Source organism: Oryzias latipes, chromosome 9 (genome assembly GCF_002234675.1).
Source record: "Oryzias latipes chromosome 9, ASM223467v1".
Taxonomy (NCBI): domain Eukaryota; kingdom Metazoa; phylum Chordata; class Actinopteri; order Beloniformes; family Adrianichthyidae; genus Oryzias; species Oryzias latipes.
Genome location: NC_019867.2, coordinates 30,829,568 through 30,853,814, shown reverse-complemented (window position 1 = coordinate 30,853,814; position 24,247 = coordinate 30,829,568). Strand labels below are relative to the sequence as shown.

General features: G+C 40.7%; 1 protein-coding gene across 2 annotated transcripts; it reads left to right on the top strand.

Annotated features, from left to right (window-relative positions):
• Positions 1 to 769: 769 nt before the first annotated feature.
• Positions 770 to 22,432, top strand: LOC101165124 (GTPase IMAP family member 8). Of its 2 annotated transcripts, XM_023958838.1 has the most exons (6): positions 770 to 822; positions 3,231 to 3,304; positions 12,536 to 12,571; positions 12,696 to 13,283; positions 17,157 to 18,332; positions 19,591 to 22,432. In XM_023958838.1, the coding sequence occupies exons 2-6, from the start codon at positions 3,256 to 3,258 to the stop codon at positions 21,150 to 21,152; spliced, it is 3,411 nt and encodes a 1,136-aa protein (XP_023814606.1). In that variant the 5' UTR covers positions 770 to 822; positions 3,231 to 3,255; the 3' UTR covers positions 21,153 to 22,432. The 2 variants fall into 2 exon arrangements, with proteins under 2 accessions (XP_023814606.1, XP_023814605.1); XM_023958837.1 differs by lacking the exons at positions 12,536 to 12,571; positions 12,696 to 13,283; positions 17,157 to 18,332; positions 19,591 to 22,432 and adding an exon at positions 4,049 to 7,961 and having other exon boundaries at positions 784 to 822.
• The last annotated feature ends 1,815 nt before the right edge of the window (positions 22,433 to 24,247 follow it).

Here is a 24,247-nt window from a genome sequence, read left to right as displayed (position 1 = left end):
TTGACCACAGGGTCAAATTTGTTTTTTCTTCATTTAATATTTTTTCATTTTTCACTTTTAGGCTGCTGTTATTTGCTGCTTCCCAAAATGAACACAAACCAAATGTGTTTAACTTTAAAAAGCGGTTGTTGGATTTTCCAGGCTTAAGCTTTTTGCACAGTTGCCAGTAACATTTCACTTTTCTAAGATGATTTAAAATGTTTATTAATATATTTTTTAACAACTAGACAATATAGTTGAATGGAACGTACTTGTTCTTTGTTATTTAGGGAATCAAATTTAGCAGAAAACACAGAAAACACAGCTGAGGATGTCTTTACAAAATCAATCGTTCATCTTTTGGGTATTTATCAGTCTCTCCTTTCAATAATTCAAATCTCATTTGGACACCAAGATTATAAGCTTGAAGTTCAGAAGTTAAATGCTCAATTCAAATTGTTTTACAGTTTGGAAGCAACATGGATGTATTTCAAAAAGGGAAATCAGGTGAGACTGTGGTTGTTTTATCCCTTGTGCTATCCCAGGCACTTTAACGTTGGGAGTTGGGTCATCTAGACCCACTAGACAGTGCTCTGAACCTTTTTTCTTCAATGATTTGTGATCTTCACTGGTGTCCATGGATTACATGAAATCTAATCTTTCCACCTTTATCATGGTAGGGAGAACACGTCAATGTAAGGGTGGGGTTATCTAAGATAGCACAAGGGTTAAGGGATGAGCTCCCGAACACGCCCTCTGTAACCTTCGTGCTCTTCCTCTCATTCCAGTTTCAGGTGAATCCTGACTTTGTGAGACGCAGAGACGGACGACTTCTGGTGAGTGGTGAGTTCAAAATTGCAGCTTATGTTAAAAGAAAAACGTACATTTGTATCAAATTACTGTCAGATTTCTGTACTTTTAGAAAGTCATTTTGCTGATTTTTTAGAGAGTAAATAAAACAGATTTGCGTTTACCTTTTTTGCAGACAAAAATTATTAAATGTCAAGAGCTGAAAGTAAAGCAAAGCTGACCAACTCTAACAAAAGTAACACTTGTTTTATGTTTTTTGTTTGAAGTGAAACTGAGTGCATTTAATAATAATAATAATAATGATAATAATAATAATAATAATAATACATTTTATTTATAAGGCGTCTTTCTGGGCACTCAAGGTTGCCTCTCCATCGTTAAACTAGATAGAAGATAGAAGAACCAAAACAACCACAGTCTCACCTGGGATTATATACTGTAAATTTGCTTCCTCCTACTCTCTTTCAAGCAATTAGTTCAACTCATTTTGACAAACTTAATGTTTAAATGGTCTATATCATACAAAATCAACTTTTTTGAGCTTTTAAGTCTAACAGATTGTTTATTCTTTACAAACAAGCAACTCCAAAGTGGTATTTTGATCCATTCATCAGTATTCCATTAAAAACCTGCTCTCTGAGCTCCCAATCTACGAAAATAAGCGGGTCCTCACATTGTGACGTCACAAAGTGAGGAACCACCCCTTCCAGGAAAAGTCTGCACTGCCAGCCCCGCCCCCAGGCTAACCAATGTTTTTTTGGATTTTTGAATTTATTTCGTGGACGAAGCGTAGACGTGCCGACCTGCCGAGGCCGGCTCTAGGTTGACGTCATGAAATGGGCGGAACCGCCTCAGAGATTAAGGCGTTTTACTTCTGGAAAGGTAGATGAGCTGCAAAAATAACTAGTTTCATTTAAAAAATGGTTCTTCAGTGTGCTTAAGGTATATGTGATCATATGGATGTAGTGTAGTTCTGCATTTATAACTGCAAATATGCATATTTATATGATTATTTGTGTATGTATGTGTATTGTTGGAAAAATATAATCTGTCGCTTTGAGATTACTTTCCTTTGTTGCATGTTCAATAAAGTCGAGAAGAAGAAAACCACGGGATTCGGCCGGATTAAGTTTAACAAATTTATTCCCTAACAATATTTCTAAAAACAGAGTAAAACAAAATAAAACAGATCGATCTGGGTGTCCAAAATCAAGGCCTGCAATACGCAAGAGGTTACATTCCGAATTCACATGCAGCTTGTCTGGAGACACACGAAAATTCCTTGAGTTCAGACTTTTAAGCATGTGGGCAGAACATCCTCCCCCGGGAGCAAATGGCCGCCGAATCTCCGCCTCTGGTCGCTAGAGATTGGCTGACAGAGGAGCCCGCCTTCTTCCTTCAGCCCATCCTTAGAATCACAGCATCTGGTCTCTGGGGGCGAACCTCACAGATAGACACGGTACGGAATCCCCATGGGTGGCAGGAACTGTCACCGCAGGAAGTCGATCCTAGAGCTTTGTTCTTCACACGGGAGCAGATGCCTGTGGCGGTTCCCAGGGATTGAGATGATTGATTCATGATCCAAGTCAGACCTACAACCAAATGGCCTCAGAAGATCAAAGACCATTTTCTCCTGAAGGGGGTTGGAGGTTGGAGCTGCATTCCTGAAACCTCTTTACCTATGCAATTATCAGGAAGTCCCTTTTAATTGAAATTACTGAAACCCACACACAGTAAACCAGAAAGAAAACCTTCAATGAAATAAAGATAAGATAAAAACCTAGGAGAAATGAGAACCACAAAAAATAAATTCCTTCAGTATTTATACACATGTTCTCATCAATTCATGACTTAACTTTGAAATGCGTATAGATATAGTTCTGTTGTTTATTGCCTTCAGTTTTATTTTTTCCTGATTGCTTGAGATAAAGCAATTCCAAAACCAAAGTCCAGAGATTTACAGCCGTAGTTACATATTTATGAAAGTTGATCTTCCTTCTACAGACAAACCTTTTCTCATGTAACTTCATTTAAATCCAGTGCAGTTTGTTTTTGCATAGATTTCAGTGAGTACTTTTATTTTAAAGGTAAAGGTTGTTTGTAGTTTTTTTGTCTTAATGTCCAAATGTAATTAACTTTTGCTTTAAGAGTTTCCTTGGAGAAACTATAAAGAAGAGATGATTAGGTTTTGACAGTCATGCATGAACCCTACCGCTGTTTTAATCCACTCTCTTTGAAAGACTGGGAACATGGAAAATATTACATTTCTTTATTTTCATTTCATCAAACTATGTTTAGTACTTTAAATATTAAAGAAGGTAAACTATTGTGCAGAAAGGTCCAGCTGATGCTCTTAGCATAGCTGTGGCTTCATAAACAAAAGTCTGCTTCAGTCACAGAATGTCATTTCAGAAGAAAATTCCTTTATGTGTTTGTTTCAGGAGATTGACCAGGAGAGTTTCCCTGATGGCTTTCCAAAGGCGTGACAGCGAGGATAATATTGATAAATCACTAGGTATGGTTGACCTCACACACAGAAACTAAAATCTATCCTTTACCATGTTATCTCACTAAGTTAAGTGTTGTGATATGTCTCACATACTATGAATATAGTTCCCTACGCGGAGTGATACAGAGTTTGCCTTTTCACCTGAGCCTTAGTTCTTCATGTATGGTTAAGAAGTTGGAAGTGAATAAAGTGCGAGGTCCCTCTATAAGTTATTGTTGGTCTTCATTGATACAATAACACCTCATGGTGGCAGCGGAAAACAGAGATTGAAAAAAAAAAAGACGAGAGAGGAGAAGAATTTCCCCGAACCGAAGCGACAACTTGTCCGTGGATAAGTGACGTGCTGCTGCTAGCTAACTGCACGTGTAGCCTGTTGGTTCGAGATGGCGTCGCATCTTCCTACTATGAACTGGTCCGACCCGGATCTGGGTGAGGCAATTTCATTGTTCAAGCAAAAAATGTGCCTGTACCTAGAGGATGAGGAGATCTCAGATGAAGTAAAACAAGCCAGGAAAATATGCCGAGGCATCGGAGATGAGGGGCTAAAGAGGCTAAATGCTAGCGGCCTAAGTCCGGCTGAAAAAAAAGTCCCGGCAAATCTGTGGAAGTTTTTTGAAGGACAATTAAAGTTGGATGTCAACTTCAGAATTCACAGACTACATCTTATGCAATATAGACAGAAAGCAGGCGAGAGTATTGATGATTTTATAAACAGAGCAAGAACTCTTGCACTAAAATGTCAATTCACAGATGAAGAACTCCATGAACGCCTGATTGAGCTGATCATAGCCAGCACGCCGCATGAAGCTTTCAGAAATGAGCTCTACAGCAAGCCTCAAGGGTGTTCTCTGGCCGAAGTCCTGACTGAAGGACGAAAACATGAAGCTCTCACAGCAGGAAATCTCCAACTTCACCAACTTGAGGTATGCAAAACAGAGCAAAAGGAAAGAGTGGATGCTATTATCAAAGGAAGGGGAAGGCTGTGCCAAAGATGTGGATCAGATCATAAGCCACGACAATGTCCTGCTTTTAATGATATATGTCACCTATGTGGATACACAGGACACTGGGCTAAATGCTGCAGAAACAGAAAGCAACAGAAAAAAACAGAATATACCAACCAACACTGGCGAGATAAATCTCAACCACAGTCAATGGGCAGATACCACAAAAGTTATCTGAGCCAGTCATACAAGAATGACCGTAAAAAGCCAAACAAAGGAAAAATAGATGCCATACAAACCACAGACTCAAGTGAAGATGACCCATATCAAAGAGAGTTTCACTCTGTCACGGTCAGCGAAAAATGTATGCACAGCATTGATGCAAAAATGCCAAGAGAAGAGGCTTATACAATCCTAAATATAAAACCACCTGACGTACCTGGCCAGAAACACACACTTCGTTTAAAAATTGACACAGGTGCATCAGGGAATACCTTGCCACTACGTACATACAGACAAATGTACGGCAGAAACAGACAGGCGATGAACAGACTCCAAAAGAGCCATGCAAAACTGTCAGCCTACAGCGGACACAGGATCCGATGCTATGGGAAAATAAACATCCCATGTCAATGGAAGCACTCAGAGTGGATTAACGCCATGTTTTATGTTGTGGATGTACCAGGTCCAGCAATAGTTGGATTGCCCACATGCGAAGCACTCAACCTGGTAACTGTGAACGTGGACTCTATTGCTAATGTCAGCAAAGCAGCTAACAAAGAAAACAAGAGCCAGACCACAACAAAACCTAAAAAAGCCAATCCATTGCTCCACATAAACACCATAGAAGATTTAAAGAAGGCTTATGCAAACCAGTTTGATAAGCTTGGTAACTTCAGTGGGACTGCAAAACTCCTGCTAAAAGAGGGTGCTGAACCATTTCAAGACCCACCACGCAAATGCAGTATTCACATAAAAGACAAGCTCAAAAAAGAACTTGATAATCTTGTGGAACAGGATGTGATCTGCAAAGTGGAAGTGCACACAGATTGGTGCTCCAGTCTAGCATACAGTACCAAGAAAGATTGTAGTCTACGGATATGTCTAGACCCTAAAAAACTAAACGACAGTTTAAAAAGATGCCCGCACAGGATTCCAACAGTTGAGGAATTAAATCCAAAATTTGCAAACGCAAAAGTATTTAGCAAGCTTGACGCTAAGGCAGGATACTGGTCTATACATTTGGATGAAGATTCACAACTGTTAACAACATTTCGCACTCCATTTGGCAGGTACTGCTGGAAGCGTCTACCATTTGGACTCAGTGTGTCTCAGGATATCTTTCAGGCAAAGATGGACCAGATCCTGGAAGGATTGCAAGGTGTGGTCAGCATCGCAGATGACATTGCAGTATATGGAAAAAATGAAGAGGAACATGATAGGAACCTAATCAACCTGATGGAGCGTGCTGCAAACACAGGTTTGGTGTTCAACAGTGAAAAATGTAACATTAAACAGAACCAAATCTCATTTTTTGGTAACCAGTACACCGCCAATGGTATTCGACCTGACCCAGCCAAAGTCAGAGACATCCAAAAGATGCCAACACCACAAAACAAAGATGAGTTACACAGATTCATTGGGATGCTATCCTACCTGTCCCCCTACATACCAAGGTTCGCAGACAAAGCTCACACCCTGAGAGGACTACTGAAGAACGACACACCATGGGTATGGGACACAAACTACCAAAATTGCTTTGATGACCTTAAAACAATGATCACTGAGGACGCATGTTTGAAATACTACGATCCCAGCTTGACTATAACACTTGAAGTGGATGCATCTCAGAAAGGCTTAGGTGTTGCCCTTGTGCAAAATAACCAACCTATAGCTTTTGGATCCAAAACACTAACAGATACTCAGTCCAGATATAGCAACATTGAGCGAGAAATGCTTGCTATTGTCTATGGAATACAACGATACCACACATATCTGTACGGAAAAGGATTCATAGTGATCACAGATCACAAGCCACTTGTAACCATATGCAGAAAACCACTACACGCGGCTCCACCAAGGTTACAACGAATGCTAGTCCAAGTTCAGGGGTACAATTTCGAGGTCATGTACCGTCCTGGACCACAGATGGTCCTCGCAGACACCCTAAGTCGATTACCCAACCCAGAGAACAGCAGTGAAATAGAGCTGGATGAACGTATAGACGGACTGATTTTTGAACCGGAAGACCCTGAAATGTACACCATAGCACTAATTAACTTCTCACCTGACAAACAGAACACCCTTCGAGCAGAAACAAGCAAAGATCTCAAACTCAGTGCACTAAAGGAGGTGATTCTTCAAGGATGGCCAGAAAAAATACAGGACTTACCAAAACATCTTCGTGCCTTCTGGGCCTTCAGAGATGAACTTGGCATAGAAACAGGAGTCATATTCAAAGGCAGACAAGTGCTGATTCCCGACTCTATGACGGAGAGCATTCTAAAACAACTGCATTCCAGTCATCAAGGAATTGAGAAAACACGTCGCCTCGCAAGAGAAAGCGTATACTGGATCAAAATGAACGACGACATTGAGAAGATGTGCAGATCCTGCTCAGTGTGTATTGAATACCAGGATGCAAACCCAAAGGAACCTCTTCAACCACATAAGGTACCAACAAAGCCGTGGCAATCACTCGCATCAGATCTATTTGAGGTGAATGGTCGCCACTACTTATTAACTGTGGACAGATACTCCAAGTTCCCTATGGTGGATGAGATGCACACAACATCAAGTCATGCAGTTGCACAAAAAATACAAGCGTATGTGTCATTATTTGGACGTCCAGATGAAATACTGACGGACAACGGGACACAATACACAGGAGAAGCTTTCAAACGGTTCACAAAGGAGTGGGGAGTCAAACACATCACCAGCTCTCCTCACTACCCGAAAAGTAACGGATTCATCGAGAGACATGTACGACACATCAAATCCATCGTCAAGAAGTCACTGAAATATGGTGGAAATCTACAAATGGCACTATTACAGATCAGAGCTACACCAATCGACAGTAAACTACCATCACCTGCAGAACTGATTTTTGGGAGACCTGTCACCACCCTGCTACCAAGTCGAACAGATCCTGGCAAAGAAGAACACAGACTGCACCTAGAACAACGAACTGCAAATATGAAAGAACACCACGACAGAAACAGTCGTAAGGAGCTACCACCTCTCCAACCAGGACAACATGTGACTGTGTTAAATAAAGAAAGGGGAACGTGGCACCCAGCAACTGTAGTGGAAAAGAGCACCGAGCCAAGAAGCTACATTGTCCAAACACCCAACGGAAATCAAATCAGACGCTGCAGGAGTCACCTAAGAGAACTCTTTAAACCACATATACAGATCAACGAAAGGAGGAACCAAATTGCAGAGGCACCACAACAAACCCAGCATCAAGAGGATTGCAATGACTCTGCAGAGACCATCACTGAAACCCCATGCACAACAACCACAAACTATGAAAGACAGAACAGTCCACCACCAACCTGCACACGATCTGGTAGAGTTATAAACAAACCATCTCGGTACAAGGACTTTGATCTATAAACAAGAGGAAAAATCAAAACTGTTGATTCTTTACTTCGTATTGTTATTATGCTGTTTTCCAGACCCTAACGGATGTAAAAAAAAAAAAAAAAAAAAAAAAATGATGCTCAAGACAAATGGGAATGTATGTTTCTAATTTCTATTAACATGACACAGAATGTGCTATTGTTATTGTTACAGTGATCTGAGGGTTAGCATATTCACTTTATTTTGTTTGTGATATAGATTTGAGCTAAACAGAGGGGATGTTGTGATATGTCTCACATACTATGAATATAGTTCCCTACGCGGAGTGATACAGAGTTTGCCTTTTCACCTGAGCCTTAGTTCTTCATGTATGGTTAAGAAGTTGGAAGTGAATAAAGTGCGAGGTCCCTCTATAAGTTATTGTTGGTCTTCATTGATACAATAACACTTCATTAAGTAGAAACAGGTGACTAGAGTAAGTTTCTAAAACAGGGGTTGGCAAACTACGGCCTGTGGGCCACATCCGGCCCGCCTCCATCATTGATCGTTCATCAGTGAACAATATCAGCCCCCCATGTTTTTTTTTAATCCAGCTGTACGATCGAGACCCGCACAGAACGTGTCTTTTTATTCTACAGTTCTGCAGTCCATGCCCCAATCTGAAACTCAGCTAAGTTGTATTCTGGAAGTTTAGCGCAAACAGTGAGACGTGTGAGGAGCTGCAGCCCTCAAAGTCTCAGCGGGACCAAGACGAGAGAGGATCCACTATTTATTGTTTTGTTGTTTTTAATGTATCAGTATTTTTTTTCCAGACTTTTTGTCTTTGAAGATCACAGAGAGAGTTATTTGGTATTTTTTTTAAATTTCATAAATAGTGTTATTTTATTAAAATTATTATGAATGAATAAACTTTATTTATATAGCACTTTACAACTCCTTTAAGGTACCAAAGGGCTTCACAATAAAAGAAAGACTGAAGAAGTTTGAAGTTTTAAGTAAAAAGAGTTATTGTTGCCCTCAGAACAAAAGTGGTGTTGGAAGAATTGTTGTTTTTCGTTCTTCCGATCATTCAAACACCACATGAAGACAGTTTACATGAGGTTTTACATGAGGTACATCAAGCCGTTGGCTCTAAAGAGAGAACAAAAGTTTTAAACTAAAAAGTCTGAAATGCTCTGTTTTAAAAAATATTTTTCAATCCAAATGTTTTCATCCAGATTCCATGTTATTTCTTTCTCACTCCACACGTCTGTTCCTGGTCCGGCCCCTCTATCCAATTTTGGAACCCTATGTGGCCTGTGAGCCAAAACGTTTGCCCAGCCCTGCCCTAAAAGTTTGATTTTTAGGAAAAGTCCAATAGAGCAGATTAAAAAAGATTAATCAAAATGTAATCAATATTTACTTTAAAGACCAATATTGATTATTCATTTATCAAGCCTGTTAATTGACTTTCCTTTTAAGTAATTCTTGTGTTTAAAATACATCAAGCACCTTAATTATAGTTTCCTGCATCAATTATGAACTTAAGAAAACTCCCCTCCTTTTAAATTATCCCTTCAGGAGTCGCCACAGTGAATCAACGTTCACTGAATCGCACATTCAGTTTTTTACGGCGAATGCCCTTCCTGACAAAACCCTGTTATTCATCCAGTCTGCAGACCGGCACAAGGGAATCCAGACTTTGCCCCCCTTGTTTGTGGCTGAATAGTTAGACAGTAGCGTGAAGGGTCTTAAAGACCCACAATGGATGAAGCTCATCACGGCCCCTAGGAGTAAACCTCGGTTTCCCACACGCCAGTCCTACACCCCGCCAACTAACCATCCAGCCTCTTCCACATAAGAAGAAAATGCTTTTCATGTATGTTTTGAGGTGTTGGGGGAGCATGGTGGTGTAGTGGTTAGCACTGTCACCTCACAGTGAGAAAGCCTTGGTTCAAATTCCGGCTGGGTCCTGTCTGTGTGGAGTTTGCATGTTCTCCTCATGTATGTGTGGGTTTTCTCTGGATCCTGAGACTTCCTCCCACAGTCCAAAAACATGCTTCAGAGGTTAATCTGTGAATCTAAATTGTCCCCTAGAAGTGAGTGTGTGTCCCTGCAACAGACTGGCCTGTCCAGGGTGTACAACCCTCAAACAACAGTAGCAAGGTTGGTTGCAGCATCCCCACGTGCCTTGTCCTTCCTGGTTTTTTGTTGCTTCCAGAAGGATTTTCTGTATCCCTGATAGTAGTCAGACCACAGGGAAGGTTGAGCCCATCATACTCCGAGTTTTTTTTTCCATTTTAGGGAATGAAATACTTTCTAGTGCCAGTTGTCATGATAAAAATGTCACGACAGTATTAAAAAAAATACCTGTTAAGTACATTTAGTCTCTGGAGAATCATGACTTTAGCGCTGCATTTAGTTGTTTTTAAGGCGACAATGGAGTTCTGTGTTTTATTTGTTCCCACAGCTTTAAGGACTTTTCTCTGCTTTATTATAAAGTTGGATTTACCAAAAACATCCCTCAGATATATCAAACTTATTACAGAATTTAAAGTAATGCATTGATTAAAAAATGAGGAAAATTGAACAAATTGCTAAAAGATCATGCTACCCTCTTAACAGTGTAATCAATCCTAATCATAACTAGAAGGAGCTGCATTTCCAAAAGAAAATGCAGGGTTGAATGCTGTTTTGCTGAATGAAAGCTGAATTTGCTGAAGAAATGGCTCAACTGCCAAAAATGTGTTTGTGAAAATATCCGAGCTGGTTCTTGAACCGACCACCTTCTGCACCAAGCCTTCCCTATGTCTCTCTAAGGAGCAAAAAATCCTGGAATAACTCAGAAAGTTCAACGATTTGAAGGACCAAAAGTCATAGCAGGAATAAACTGAAAGAGCTGAACATTTTAACAGTTGGATGGTTAAAATAGCTGAAAAATTGTAGAAGGAGTTAAGTGGTGAAAAATGGCAGAAGATCCTAGAATAAAGAGAAACAGGAAAACAATGGGTTGAATACTTTACAGCATTCAACCAAATAGAGAATTTTTCCAGTAATGCAGACAATACACACATAGGTCATGATAGATTTGGTAAGTATAAAAATTATCAACAAAAATTCATCAGGAAAAAAGGAGCAGGAAGAAACAAACCTATATAGTCACAAACGTACTGCTGACCTCCTGGACACGCAGGGAGCATGAACAATTACCCAGTTGGTTCTCTGTTTGTCTCTTGATTCAAATTTACTAAAACCTTTTGCAGGGTTGCCTGCCAACAGCAGTCAGCCATTCTCATGTCACTAACTTTCAAAGCAGCCAAATGTGGCCTCAGGAGGACCATCAGGGCTGCCCAGAGAAAGTCCAGAGAGAGTTGAATTTGCCCAAAGGAGCCTCACAGACAGCAGAGGGAGCAGCAGGCCAGTGGAACTTTCCAGTGCATCACTTTTGGAAGACCTAAACACCTTTTATGCCCAGTCTAATGCAGACAACACCACATGTCTCGCCAGACCACCTGTGGACAGAGAGGACGCGAAACTACATAGACACAGCAACAGTAAGATGGGCATTCAAGAAAGTGAAGCTCCAGATATCAACAGGACCCAACGGCATCCCCGGACGGGTGCTGAGAGCCTGTCCTAATCAATTTGCTGGGGTGTTCATAAACATATTTAACCTGTTTCTGAATCAGTCTACCGTTCCCACCTTCTCTGAGACCTCCACTGTAGTTCCTATCACAAAGACCCCCACAGCGTGACAATCATCCAATTACACTCACATCTGTCAGACATGACTGAGCCTTGAAACCAAGCTAAGAGGTCTACAGTTGACTAGATTTCACTGGTGGTCCACAACTCACTCAGCCATCTGGAGAGAGAGAACACATGAGAGAATGCTCTTTGTTGACTACAGCTGGGATTCAATCCCCTTCAAACTGTTTGCGAAACTGGTCACCGCAGTCCATCTGCAACTGGATATGAGACTTCCTCACCAACAGACTGCAGGCGGTGAGAATCGTCAGTCACCTGTCGTCCACATGTGTCTTCAACACGGCACACAGCAGGGGTGTGTCCTCAGCCCACTCCTGTATTCCCTGTTTATCCACGACTGCACTGACAAGTACAGCTCCAACATCATCACTAAGTCTGCTGACGACACCGCCATCCAAGGCCTCATCACCACCAATGATGAGAGCGCCTACTGAGATGGGGGGACATCAATGACCAGCTGGTGTCAGGAAAATGTAGACTTTAGGAGACACAGACCAGCATCTTCCCATCTATATCAACAACGCAGAGGTGGAGCAAGTCAGCAGCTTCACCACAAAAGGTGATGGCAGCAGCAGAGGACATCACTGGTAGCAGCCTTCCCTCCATTCAGGACATTTACTGCAGCAGGAGTCTGTGCATGGCACTCAGCATTAAATGACCCCCTTCATCCAGCTACTAGACTTTTCTGTCTGTTACCCTCTAGGAGACGATACAGGAGCCTACCTGAACTCACAGAAAGACTCAGAGACATTAACTAACCCCAAACTGTTAGACTACTGAACTCATGATAGTACCTTCAATGAGCAAGGCTTGATGTGTGCAATAACATAACCTAAACTCAATTTATGTTTTCACTACTATGTTTGTACTACTATGCATGCTAAGAACACCTCTCAACTGATGAATGTACAACTTTTTAGTCATTATTTACATACATGATGACATTTTTTGTTTCCTCCAGATCAAAGGGACAGTAATGATGACGAGCGACCTGACTGTGAGTTGTGTCTTCTTCTTTCTGAGTTGTGAGGTTGAACATGGTCACAGATGAAACAGCATTCAGCTAATCTTCTTTACTGCATCGATGTCTCATAATTTCATTGTTGGCTTTTTTCTTCCAGTGTCAGAGCTGAGGGTGGTTCTAATAGGGAACGACTGGTCCGACAGGTGTTTCGTTGAAGAAGTTCTACTGGGAGCTTCTCTAGCCAGGAATAAGGGAGAGACAGACAGATGTCTCTGCACAAAAAGACTGGTAGATAACAAAAATCTAGTCATTGTAAACACTCCAGATCTGCTGTCTGACAAGTTTACCAGTTTCCAACTTTTAAAACACATGAATGATTGTCTGAGACTGTCTGCCCCTGGACCCAATGTCTTCCTCCTGGTTCTGAAACCCCAAAACTTCACAGAAGATCACAAACAGAAGCTTTGCCGGATCCTTGAACACTTCAGCGCTGAAGCATTTAAGCATTCCCTGATTGTAATACGATCATCAAGAGAGGATTTTTCAGAGATGTGGGAGCGTTTTATGACCCTTTCACATTTAGCAGATCTGAAAGAGAAATGTAGAAGCACATTTTTAGTTAACCAGACCACAGACACTCTGAAGCTGCTGGAGCAGTTGGAGCTTATTGTGAGAGCCAACGGAAGGAAAAGTTTAATCTGCAAAGCATTTCTGGATTCAGCTATCACTCCTCCTCTATATGCAGGTGAGTGTAAAATGACAGCCACACAATCCATCCAACAAAAAGCCTGATTTCTAAACGAATGCTGTGAAAGGAGACGACTCATTCTCAACGTCCAGTCAGTCCTGACTCTTTATGGAGTCAAATCTGCACAATTTGAAGTCCCAATTGAAGGGCTCCATCAAATATTTATTTTTGCAGCATCTGAAAAGCACTGTACAGATTACAAAGTCTAAGCAGCTAAAGAGATCGTGTACTGCTTTTCCCTTTTTTGTAAAACTTTGCCAAATTTATATTCCTAATGCTCAGGAATCGATGTCCTGCTAATGTTTGAACTTATAGAGCCATCACAGTATGAATCCTCAAGAGCCCTAAAGGGCCTATATTATTCAAAATCCTCTTTTTTGTCAGGTAGGGAGGGCTGATGAACATAAAAGACCCAAAATGCAGAGACGGGAGGCACACGGTTCCAGGACAAGGGGTTCATTAACGTAACAAAAAGCCCTGCAAAACTAAAACTCACTGTGGGCTGACCAGATAAACAAGGCAGAAGACGGACATAGACATGACCTCCAGGGAAGAGACAGTAATGGGCCAGCACAAGAGGAAGGCAGAGACGAGACTTAAATACAGACAGGACTGACAAGACACAGGTGACAACAATCAGGACAGATTGGAACCAGGGAAGTAAAACTCAAGACAATGACATAACAGTAAACCTTTCAAACCTTAAAAAATAAGGACCCGGGCTGCGTGGGTCGCGTCGCCGGGGGGGCTCCTGGCCTGGGGATCTCTCCACCCCTCTCCTGGTCTGGCTGTTCGGGCTGGGGAGGATGTGGTTCCCCTTATAATCACACGGTTCACGTCGGCAGCATGCATGTAGCTCCACCCCCACGTGCACGTCCAGCAGATCTGGTATAATGGTTACAGCTTAAAATAATAACTTATTCAAATAAGCGTTTGTATCCCCCACTTTATCACCTCTCTTCCACCCCCCTCTCACATTCTTCCCCTCTCCCTCCCCACACACACTAAATGTAACAAAAAAAAATATAATACAACAAAAAGGGGTTAATACAAATCTACACACTGGTTTCTCAAAGTTCTATAACCTCTTTTTGTGAAAGTAAAACATGTTCAACACAAATGGCTTTCAGCTTTAATCTGTTTGCTCAGTTGTTGGACAGAACAATTAAAAAAAATAAATAAAAAGAAAACAGGAAACAGAACTCAAACATGACAGAAACAAAACGGAAAGCAAAAACTAACACAAAGAAACCCAAACCATGACACTTTTTGAGCTTTTAAGTGTTTTATAATGTTAATTCATCACTACAATTAACCCAAAAGCTGTATTTTTATCCATTCACGTATTTCTGATTTTTCCTCTATAAACCTGCTCTCTGAGCACCAGCCCCCCCAATCCATGAAAACAAGTGGGTCCTCACAATGTGACATCACAAAGTAAGGAACCGCCCCTACCAGCAAGAGTCTGCACTGTCAGCTCCGCCCCAAGGCTAACACATGCACACACTTCCTCCATGCAGCAAGCAGTAATCGGCTAAGCGCTTTCCTTTCATATGCTAAATATGTTTGTATTCATGTTGGTAAAAGTTCAGATGTTGTTCAGACACACTGTAGAGGCCAACTCTAGTCGCTGGTTTCGCGACACCGCGCTACGCCCTCGCTCAGCGGCCAGACGCCGAGCTCTGCGGAGGAAAGAAGAAGCGAGGATCCAGCTGACCGATGGCGGAGCACGCCTGTCGCTCGCGCAGACCCAGCCGTAGCCGTCTGGGTCCGCCACAGCCGCGCTCCGCGGTGCCGTCGCCTGGAACTTCGCTCGCGGGGAACGCGTTGATCTAATCGAATACATTTTTTTTCAAATGTTAATCCATCTGACTTATAAAGATGCTCAATAGCCCTGGCCCTGTTGTCCTGCTACAACAAAGATGATTTTCCTGTTGGCAGCCGTCTAGCTGCATGTCTTCATTAAGCACGAAGAGATCATTTCTCATTAAAATGCAGGATAAAAACGGACATTTTTCTTTAGAAATCTATTTGTAGTTCACTCTCCGTGTTAATACAAAATGATTGAGACACTTTGTCACATTTTAACAATTATCGGAAGAGTTATTGAAGCAGGAAGTCCGAATCTGTGAAGATCTTTCTAACTTTACCAAGTTCTCCGAGTCCTGCACTCTGATTGGTTGACTCCGCCTCCTCTAACCCTCCCTCCCCCACGTGTTCCATTATCGGACACAGATCACTTTTGACAGGAGTTTCTCGCAAGGACTGTGTCAGAATTCAGAGCGCAGTTGAAGCGCACTTGTGATTTGCGCCAGCAGATTGGAGCACACGCAGAAGCACATTTGAGCAGTTGTAATCACAGATTTGAAGTTGTAACTCTAAATGAACACATGCAAATGGAAATTTGTCAGTTCACAGCAGAAGATTTCTACACACATGCAGATTTTTGATGCACAAGTTTTCACATTCTGTATTACAAGTTCTCAAATCAAATCTACAAGTGCGTTCTTTTCGGAGCATTTTTACCTTCATACAGTTTGGACACCCCTGCACTAGACAGTTCTCTGAACCTGTTTTCTTCAATGATTTGTGATCTTCACTGGTGTCCATGGATTACATGAAATCTTTCCACCTTTATCCACCTTTGTCATGGTAGGGAGAACACGTCAATGGAAGGGGGGGGGTCAGGACGAGGGTTATTCGTAGGAAGATTTTTAACTCTGGTTTAGTCTGGTTCTTGCATTTGACCATCTACACCCAATTGCAAACTCACTCTTTACTTTTTAATAATTACAGCACTTAATGTGTTATGTTTTATGCCTTTAGAGATGATTGTCTTTTTCAAAAATTAAGTCTAAGGCTGAGGTTATAAATCAAGATCAATTCCACCATGAACATTTTCCTGAAAACATTTCTTGAAGCTTTTTGAAGATTTATTGTTTGCCAAATAATTTAGGAAAAGTTCAACTCAACAGCGGCAAAACAAAAATAAAACTCATTTTTTTTCAAATTCATCTTTTTTGCTGACGTTTTGTTGTAATACTGTTGTCTTTTTCTTAATTAACCAAAACCTCTGTCAGGCTAACGCAGAGGTGGGCACTGAGGGCCGCAGTCCTGCATGTTTTCCAGCATACCCTGCTCTGGCATGTTCTGATTGGCTGGACACACCTGAACCAGGTAATCAGCCATGAGTAGGGGAAGAGTATCTGGAAATCATGCAGACACACCGGCCCTCGAGGCCTGGAATTGCCCACCCCTGGGCTAACGTCTTCTTCCCAACGAAGAGAAGAACCACACAGGAGATGAGAATTTTTGTTAGACTTCTGTGGAAGGAGAAGCCTGTCTGTCACAGAGAAGTTCTGCCTTCCCAGTGTATCCAGTCTGGTTCTATTGGTGGCTGGGGTTGATAACATGAAAGTGGGTCATTCAATCATGCAGTACAGGAACATCATATCTCGTTTAGTCAGCACTTTGCACGTCAGTGTTTTCTTACTAAAAGATAGAGCTGAGACAATCATGTTATGGTGATAATAGAGAGAGAGATTTTCTTTATTGATCCCACATTGGGGAAATTCAATTGTTACAGCAGTTCAAAAAGCAGAGAAGAATGACAGCAATGTGCAAAAGTGAGGGGTGTTCAAAATGTGCAAAAATACAAATACAAAATGTGCAAAAATAGATAAAGTAAAAAAGTAAGTAATAACTTATGTACACTATTACGACATATCGTGTGTTATGCGTAATAATAAAATTAAATACATAAAGTTAAAACACAGAATATACAGATGGGCCATGGCGTGTAATAGCGTGTAAGCAAATGATAATTACGTAACCCTAACAACCTCCATCTTTTTTATGCAATTTTACCAGATGCTTCATTCAGGATTGTGCTGCTGGGAAAAGGTGAAGAAAAAAAGACACAGCTGGGAAACTTCATAGTTGACCGATGGGATCGTTCAAGTAAAAGCTCAGTGGTCACCAGTGTTTTCAAGAGTGGAAAATGGGGAGACATTCCTTTAACTGTCGTTAAAACTCCAAATTTCTTTCATCAGTCAGACGAAATGATAAAAAAAGAGATAAAGAAAAGTGTGGACTTTTGCAAACCTGGACCAAACGTTCTTCTGCTGCTAATCAAACCCTCAAAGTTCACAGAAAAGAAGAGACAAGCCCTTTCTTCCATTCTCAGTCTGTTCAGTGAAGACGCTTTCAAACACTCGATGGTCGTCATGACCCATGATGGGGCTGAAACCGCCTCAGCCAGAGAGCTGCTGAAAGCCTGTGATGGACGCCAGTACAGCATGTCTGAACATAACCACCAATCACTGATGAAGATGATCGAGAAGATTGTTTTACAAAACGAAGGATCCTTCCTCACCTTTAAGGAAACTGCCGTGTACAAAGAGAAGAAACCAACTTTGAACCTGGTTCTGTGGGGGACGAGACAACCTGAAAAGACTTTAGTAGCCAAGACAATTTTGGGCCCAAACTACACGTATCCAGTCCCCTCAGGCGATTGTGTGAGGAATCTGAGGGAGCTGTGTGGTCTTTGTGTGTCTGTGGTGGAGCTGCCTCCTCTTCACAAAAAACCTCATGATGAAGTGATGAAGATGTCTATCAAGAGTGTCTCCCTCAGTGACCCTGCGGGCGTTGATGCCTTCATCCTGGTCCTGCCGGTTGGTCCACTCCCTGATGAAGACCAGGAAGAGCTGAAGACCATCCAGAGCACATTTGGTTCTCAAGTGAACGACTTTACCATGATTGTTTTCACTGTGGAGGTAGATCCCACCACCCCTACTATTGTTAAGTTCATTAAAGAGAACAAAGACATCCAGAAGCTCTGTCAGAGCTGTGGAGGAAGATACATCATCCTCAACATCAGGAACAAGCAGCAGATCTCAGAGCTGCTGGAAGCAGCTGAAATAATGAAGCATTTTCAGGAATCACAAATGTCTTATACCACAAAGACATATGCATGCGTGCAGAAAGAGAAAGTGAAAATAAAAGATGAACACAGTTATGAGCTGGTGGATGAACTTGAAGACACGTGTAAGTATAAGTATAAGTCACACAGATTTTTCAATAAAATGCCTCATAATTTGGATTTGCATTATCTTAAAGCAACAAACTCAACAATTTCTTCAGTCGTTCTGGGAAAAATCAACTAGAGTCAAGTCCTTATTCAAAATGACATCATGACTTTTCATATTTCATTTGTTAATTATAGTAACTTATGAGGGGGCATAGTTTTTTAATAGCTGACCCTACAGTCTCACTTACCTTTATTTGCCCAGTAGTATAGGTGGGTGGTGCAAACTGGGCTGCGGCGTCTGTCCCATTTTAGGCTTCATTTCACTTTTTATCGATGAAGCTTACTGATTACTTTCAGATATGTCTTTTTTTCAGCAAACTTTTGTTGTCTCCTGGTTTAATTGATAAGTACAAACAATCCTAATAAAATGTTATGGAAGTATGTATTGCTACAAACATACTCTCTAAGCACCAGCTCCTCCTAATCCACAAAACAACAAGTCGGTTTTCACATTGTGACATCACAGTGAGGAACCGCCCTTTCCACGTATAGTCTGCGCTGCCAGCTCCGCCCCTAGGCCAACACAAACACCCACTTTCTCCGTGGAGCTAGCGGCGATCAGCTAAACGCTTTGATTTATATACACAATATGAACATCCATCTTTGCAAACGTTTGGATGTTGTTTGCTTTCCTGGGAGAAACGCAGACACGCAGCTGAGACTAGCTGTAGGCTTACGTCATGAAATGGGCGACACCCACAAGGAGAGAAAGGCGGAGCCTCAGAGGTCGAGTCTTCCTACTTTGGGTTTGAAATTAGCTCAGGAAAATAGCTCATATTTCATAAAAAGTTTGTTCTTTAGTGTGCTAAGGGTAATATATTATCCTATACATGGATATTGATTACTAAAGGCTGAAGAATATCATGGTATTGGCCCCTTTAACAGAACTAAATGTAGTACAGAGACCTGTGGTACACCATGACTGACGGATGTGTGAGGAAGACTCATCATTTATATAAAGTAGAATCCATCAGCTAAACCAGTTTGAAGCAATTCCTGCATTACCTAAAGGAAGTTTCAATTTCTGTAACTGATGTCTTGAATACGAATTATGGCAACTGGACTTAAAGTCTTCCTTCTTGAAAGATTTGAAGTCCAGTTCCCAGGATTCCACTTCAAAACATCGTCACCTGGATGAATGAGAACCTTAAAATCTACAACTGTTGTCTCTGCGCGTCTTCGAAATAACAAATTCTACGTTTTTGTCTCCAACAGCACTCGATGTCTCAACCGACCTCCGCATTGTTCTGATTGGGAAGACTGGCAGTGGGAAGAGCTCCTCTGGAAACACCATTTTAGGAAGGGATGAATTCATGGCTAAATCTGATCAAAAGTCTGTCACTAAAAAATGCCAGAAAGCACAAACAAAAATTGGCGCCCGTCAAGTCACCGTGGTCGACACTCCTGGACTATTTGACACGACACTCAGTAACGAGCAAGTAAGCGAGGAGCTGAAAAGATGCATCAGTCTGCTGGCTCCGGGGCCACATGTCTTCCTGCTAGTGCTGGGAATTGGACGATTTACAGAAGAAGAGAGGGAGACGCTGAAACTCATCAAAAAAGTCTTTGGAAAAAACTCACAAAAATTCACCATCATTCTTTTAACAAGAGGGGATGAGCTGCAGTACCATTCAATGACCCCAGAGGAATACCTGGAAGGAGGAGATGAGTTCTTTAAGAGTATTGTGCAGGAGTGTGGTGGAAGATACCAAGTGTTTAACAACTACAACAAACAAACCAGACCCCAGCAGGCCAGAGAGCTGATCGAAAAGATTGATGAAATGTTGAAAGACAACGGTGGGACGTGTTTCACCAATGAAATGCTGAGAGAGGCTGAGGAAGCAATTCAGAAAGAAATGAAGAAAATCATGAGAAGCAAACATGAAGAGATCCAGAAAACTGAAAACGAGATTAAAATACAACTTCAAGAAGAACTGGAATGGGTGCAAATGAAAGTAGAAGAAGGAAAAGCTGATTTAAAAGAAAAGAAAAGGGTCAAAGATGCAGAGCTGGAGTACATTTATGAAAATCTCAACTACAAGAAGACCAAAAGAAAGAAAGACTTTGATAGAAGGGAAGAAGAAGATAGACGGAAGAAGGCAGAGGAAGAGCAGGAAGAGAAGGATTTTTATACAAAACTCAAACGTTTAGAGGAAAAATTAAAAATGTCATCAGATGAAGAGGAGAAAAGAGAAACACAGGAGATTTATGAGAGTCTTATTGAGAAGGAAGAAAACAGAAAGAAGGAAATGAGAGAATACTGGGAAAAACACCAGGAAGAGATAAAACAGAAAGAACAACAAGCTGAGAGAAAAATCAAAACGCTTGAAAAAGAATATGAAGAGAAAAAAATGAACTGCGAAGAAGAAGAAAAAAAGGAACTAGCAGAATTAGAAAAACTGGAAAAAGAACCAATGGAAAAATATGGGAAGCTTATGGCAGAAATGTTGCAGCATCATGAAGAAAAGGCCAGATTACAGGCTGAAGAACACAACGAATTCAGAGAAAAATATGAAACCAACTTTGCCGGCCTCATGGAGGAGCACAGAGAGGAACTTCAGAAACTGGAGCAAATGCACGCTAGAGAGGTAGAGGAGGCAAAAAAACAGTATAGACTGCGGGACGAGCTCTCCAGTTTCAACGAGAAACAATTCAAAGAGGAACTTCTTCAAAAACAAAAGGAACAAGAGAAAATGAAGAAGGAACTAGAAGAACAACTTGAAAAAGACCTGCGAAAACTGAAAGAAAAATATGAAAATAGGTGTGTAATTCAATGAAAAGAACTCAAACACATCCAGAAGGCAAAGACTCAACATTCTCTGTCTGAAAGACATCAAAGCAAACTCTAACTTTATTGAGGTTTGATTGACTATTTTTAATCCTAGAACTTTTGGATGACACTTGTCTTAAAATGTTGTGTTTTTTCGGAAATCTCCCTCAAAAGTAAAGTACATTTTGGGTTCTAGTTACAGAGTATCAGCTGTTTTCTGGGGGAATTTCAATCTATCTTCTCAAAGCAGATGCTAGAAATAATGTGAAAAGATGAGAGGAGCTTCTGGACAACAAGTTTTGGTATAATTGTGGTCACAAGTTTCATTAGTTTTGACCAAACTTCTACATGTTGCTGGTAAAATAAAACAAAAAGGTGGTTATTTTTGAAGAAAGAAAATACACAAACAATTCTTTTTAAAGTTTTAAAAATGTTATTTGCTGCTGTTTTTGTGACTTTTATTACATGTGTGATGTTTCTGACCTGAAAATTAGTCAGCCAGAAATTCCAATAATTCATGTATTTTAATATTTATTGGATTTGATGTACTGTATTAAAGTAATGTGAGTTAAACTGGGTAAGGTACAAATGTTTGTTTTTGTAAAAAGAAAAACCTTTGCTTCATGTGATTATAACCAGAAATTTAGATGATTTAGAAAACTACAAACAAAAAGATGGTAGAAAAGTCCAACTAATCTTTTAAAAAAAAGGATTTCTTACAAAAATTATCAGATATCTTTTTTTTTAGGAATAAAACAATTAATGTTTTACCCTGTTTTAAACTCATGTTGCACACTGAACTGTTTATTCACATTAAAACATTTTAATAAAAAGTGCTACAATTCTGAAGTCTTGTAGAAATTCCATTTCTGACTTATGATGCATGAGCGCCATCTTGTCTGCAACCAGGTTCCCCTCAACTTGGTAGCTTTCTCCCCGGTTAATCTGTGACCTCATTTCAAGATGCCATCCATTTCATGGTCAGAAGAGATGTGGGGAAAAAGTGCAGAGGGATCTTACTGATCTGGTTCTGAGCTGATCAGAGAACTGAACATTTATTGCTGCTGAGGTTTGGTACTTCGCTCAGAGTGGGCATGTTAGTTGTTGATGACACAGAACACTCAAAGGGGATCCTTGATTTGGACTACAATGTACATTTTCACCAAAAACATCAACAAAGAGACTTCAGATGTTACCTTAGTCAGCTGCTGTGTTGGTCCTACAATACAACAATGAGACAGACTTGTATGTGAATCCTGAAATGCCAATTAAAAACATGAAATTCTGTTTGTCTGCTCTCATTTCAGTTTTAAAGTGTACAGTTTTATGTGTAATCCAAGACCTTATAAGTGCAGGAGCAATTGTTCCTAGTGATGATTCACCATGTAATACTCCTATTTTCCCCAGTTAATAACCCTTGTGCTATCCTAGGCACTTTAACATTGGGAGTTGGGTCATCTAGACCCACTAGACCAGGGGTGGCGAATAGGTTTGACACCAAGAGCCGAATTTTTTCACTGTGAGTCAAAGAGGCACACCACACACTGACCTGCCAAGACGTACACACACGCAAATAAAGCCGTATTATTTTCCATAACACACTCCTCTCTCTACAACACAACGGCAAGTATTGCACTTGTGTTTATTTCAAGGAAAGTGTCCACCCTCAATACACACATCAATCAATGCAGCTTAGCCAGAGTTAACACAGAGACTAGCCCGGAGGTCAGATACCCCCTCCACACACACAGGCACCTCTCTCTCATCTCTCACTCACACACACATACACACACACACACAGACACACACACACCCACACCCCCCCACACACACACACAGACACACACACACCCACACCCCCCCCACACACGCACACACACACTCACTCTGTCTTTCTCTCTCTCTATCTCACTCTGAATAAATGAATATTTCACCATTCATCATTTAACTGGTAATTCTTTGTATCTCAACATTCTTCTTTCAATGACTCTCACACCAACAAATACACAAACATCTGGACAGATGTCTAAGTAATGCATATTCACAATAAACATAATTTCAGTTGTGTGCAAATTACCGGTAAATTACTTTTTACCTTCATTAGAATATCTTGCTTTTATATGGTTTTTTAATTTAAAATTGAATGACTGACTTTTTGCATCAAAAGTCTTAGGGGCTGAAGGCGGGGCTAACCCCCAGGCCAGTTGTAGCCTCTCTGATCGGTTCCTTTCTGTGAGTGTCAGGAAGAAAGGACCGATGCCTTGATTTCACGTTTCAAGGTAATAAACGGGGACTCCCATACAAATATTGAGGAGAACATCGACAGCAGATTGAGAGCAGCTCTTTTACACACGGGGATTTCTCCAAAACTTAACAAAAGGATTTCAGCTCGATCATCTGTAGTTCTCCTATGGAGTCCTATACTGTTCATAATTAAATAAATAAAAATTTAATTCAATAAATAAATATGACCTCATGCAAATACACAATCAACCAATCAATCAATCAATCAATCAATCAATCAATCAATCAATCAATCAATCAATCAATCAATCAATCAATCAATCAATCAATCAAACTTTATTTATAAAGCACTTTTCATATAAAAATATAACACAAAGTGCTTTACATTAAAACACAACAAAATATAAAAACAAGTATTGACGAATTAAAAATAAAATAAAAATAAATAAATAAATAAATAAATAGGGCCCCCCTCCCCGTACCTAGCCCCGCACTCCTTTCACACCTCCCACCCCTTAAGTGATGGCAAGGACAATGAGAAATAGGCTGAGCACAAAAACAACAAAAATCTCTCATAAATATATAAAAATATCATGAAATGGTGAAAAACATGCACACAGATTTTAAATTAGCCATTATATTATTCAATATATTTCATTTTACTTTAAATACCTGTTCAATATTTTAAAACAGGGGCGTCAAACATAAGGCCCGCGGGCCGGATCCGGCCCGCCAGGTGGTTTAGTCCGGCCCAAACATGAAGAGTAAAAATCATAAAGGTATTTTAAAAACAAAGCAATTTTCTAGTCCATTCCTGTGGCGAGTTATGATTTTTTTAAAGAAATAACCGAAATGCGC

What these genes read in the sequence shown, in the direction of transcription:
- LOC101165124 (XM_023958837.1), top strand. Translation starts at nt 3,256, where the DNA reads ATGGCTTTCCAAAGGCGTGACAGCGAGGATAATATTGATAAATCACTA. An exon ending in TAATATTGATAAATCACTAG is followed by an intron (nt 3,305 to 4,048) that starts GTATGGTTGACC and finishes GTCAATTCACAG; the next exon opens with ATGAAGAACTCCATGAACGC.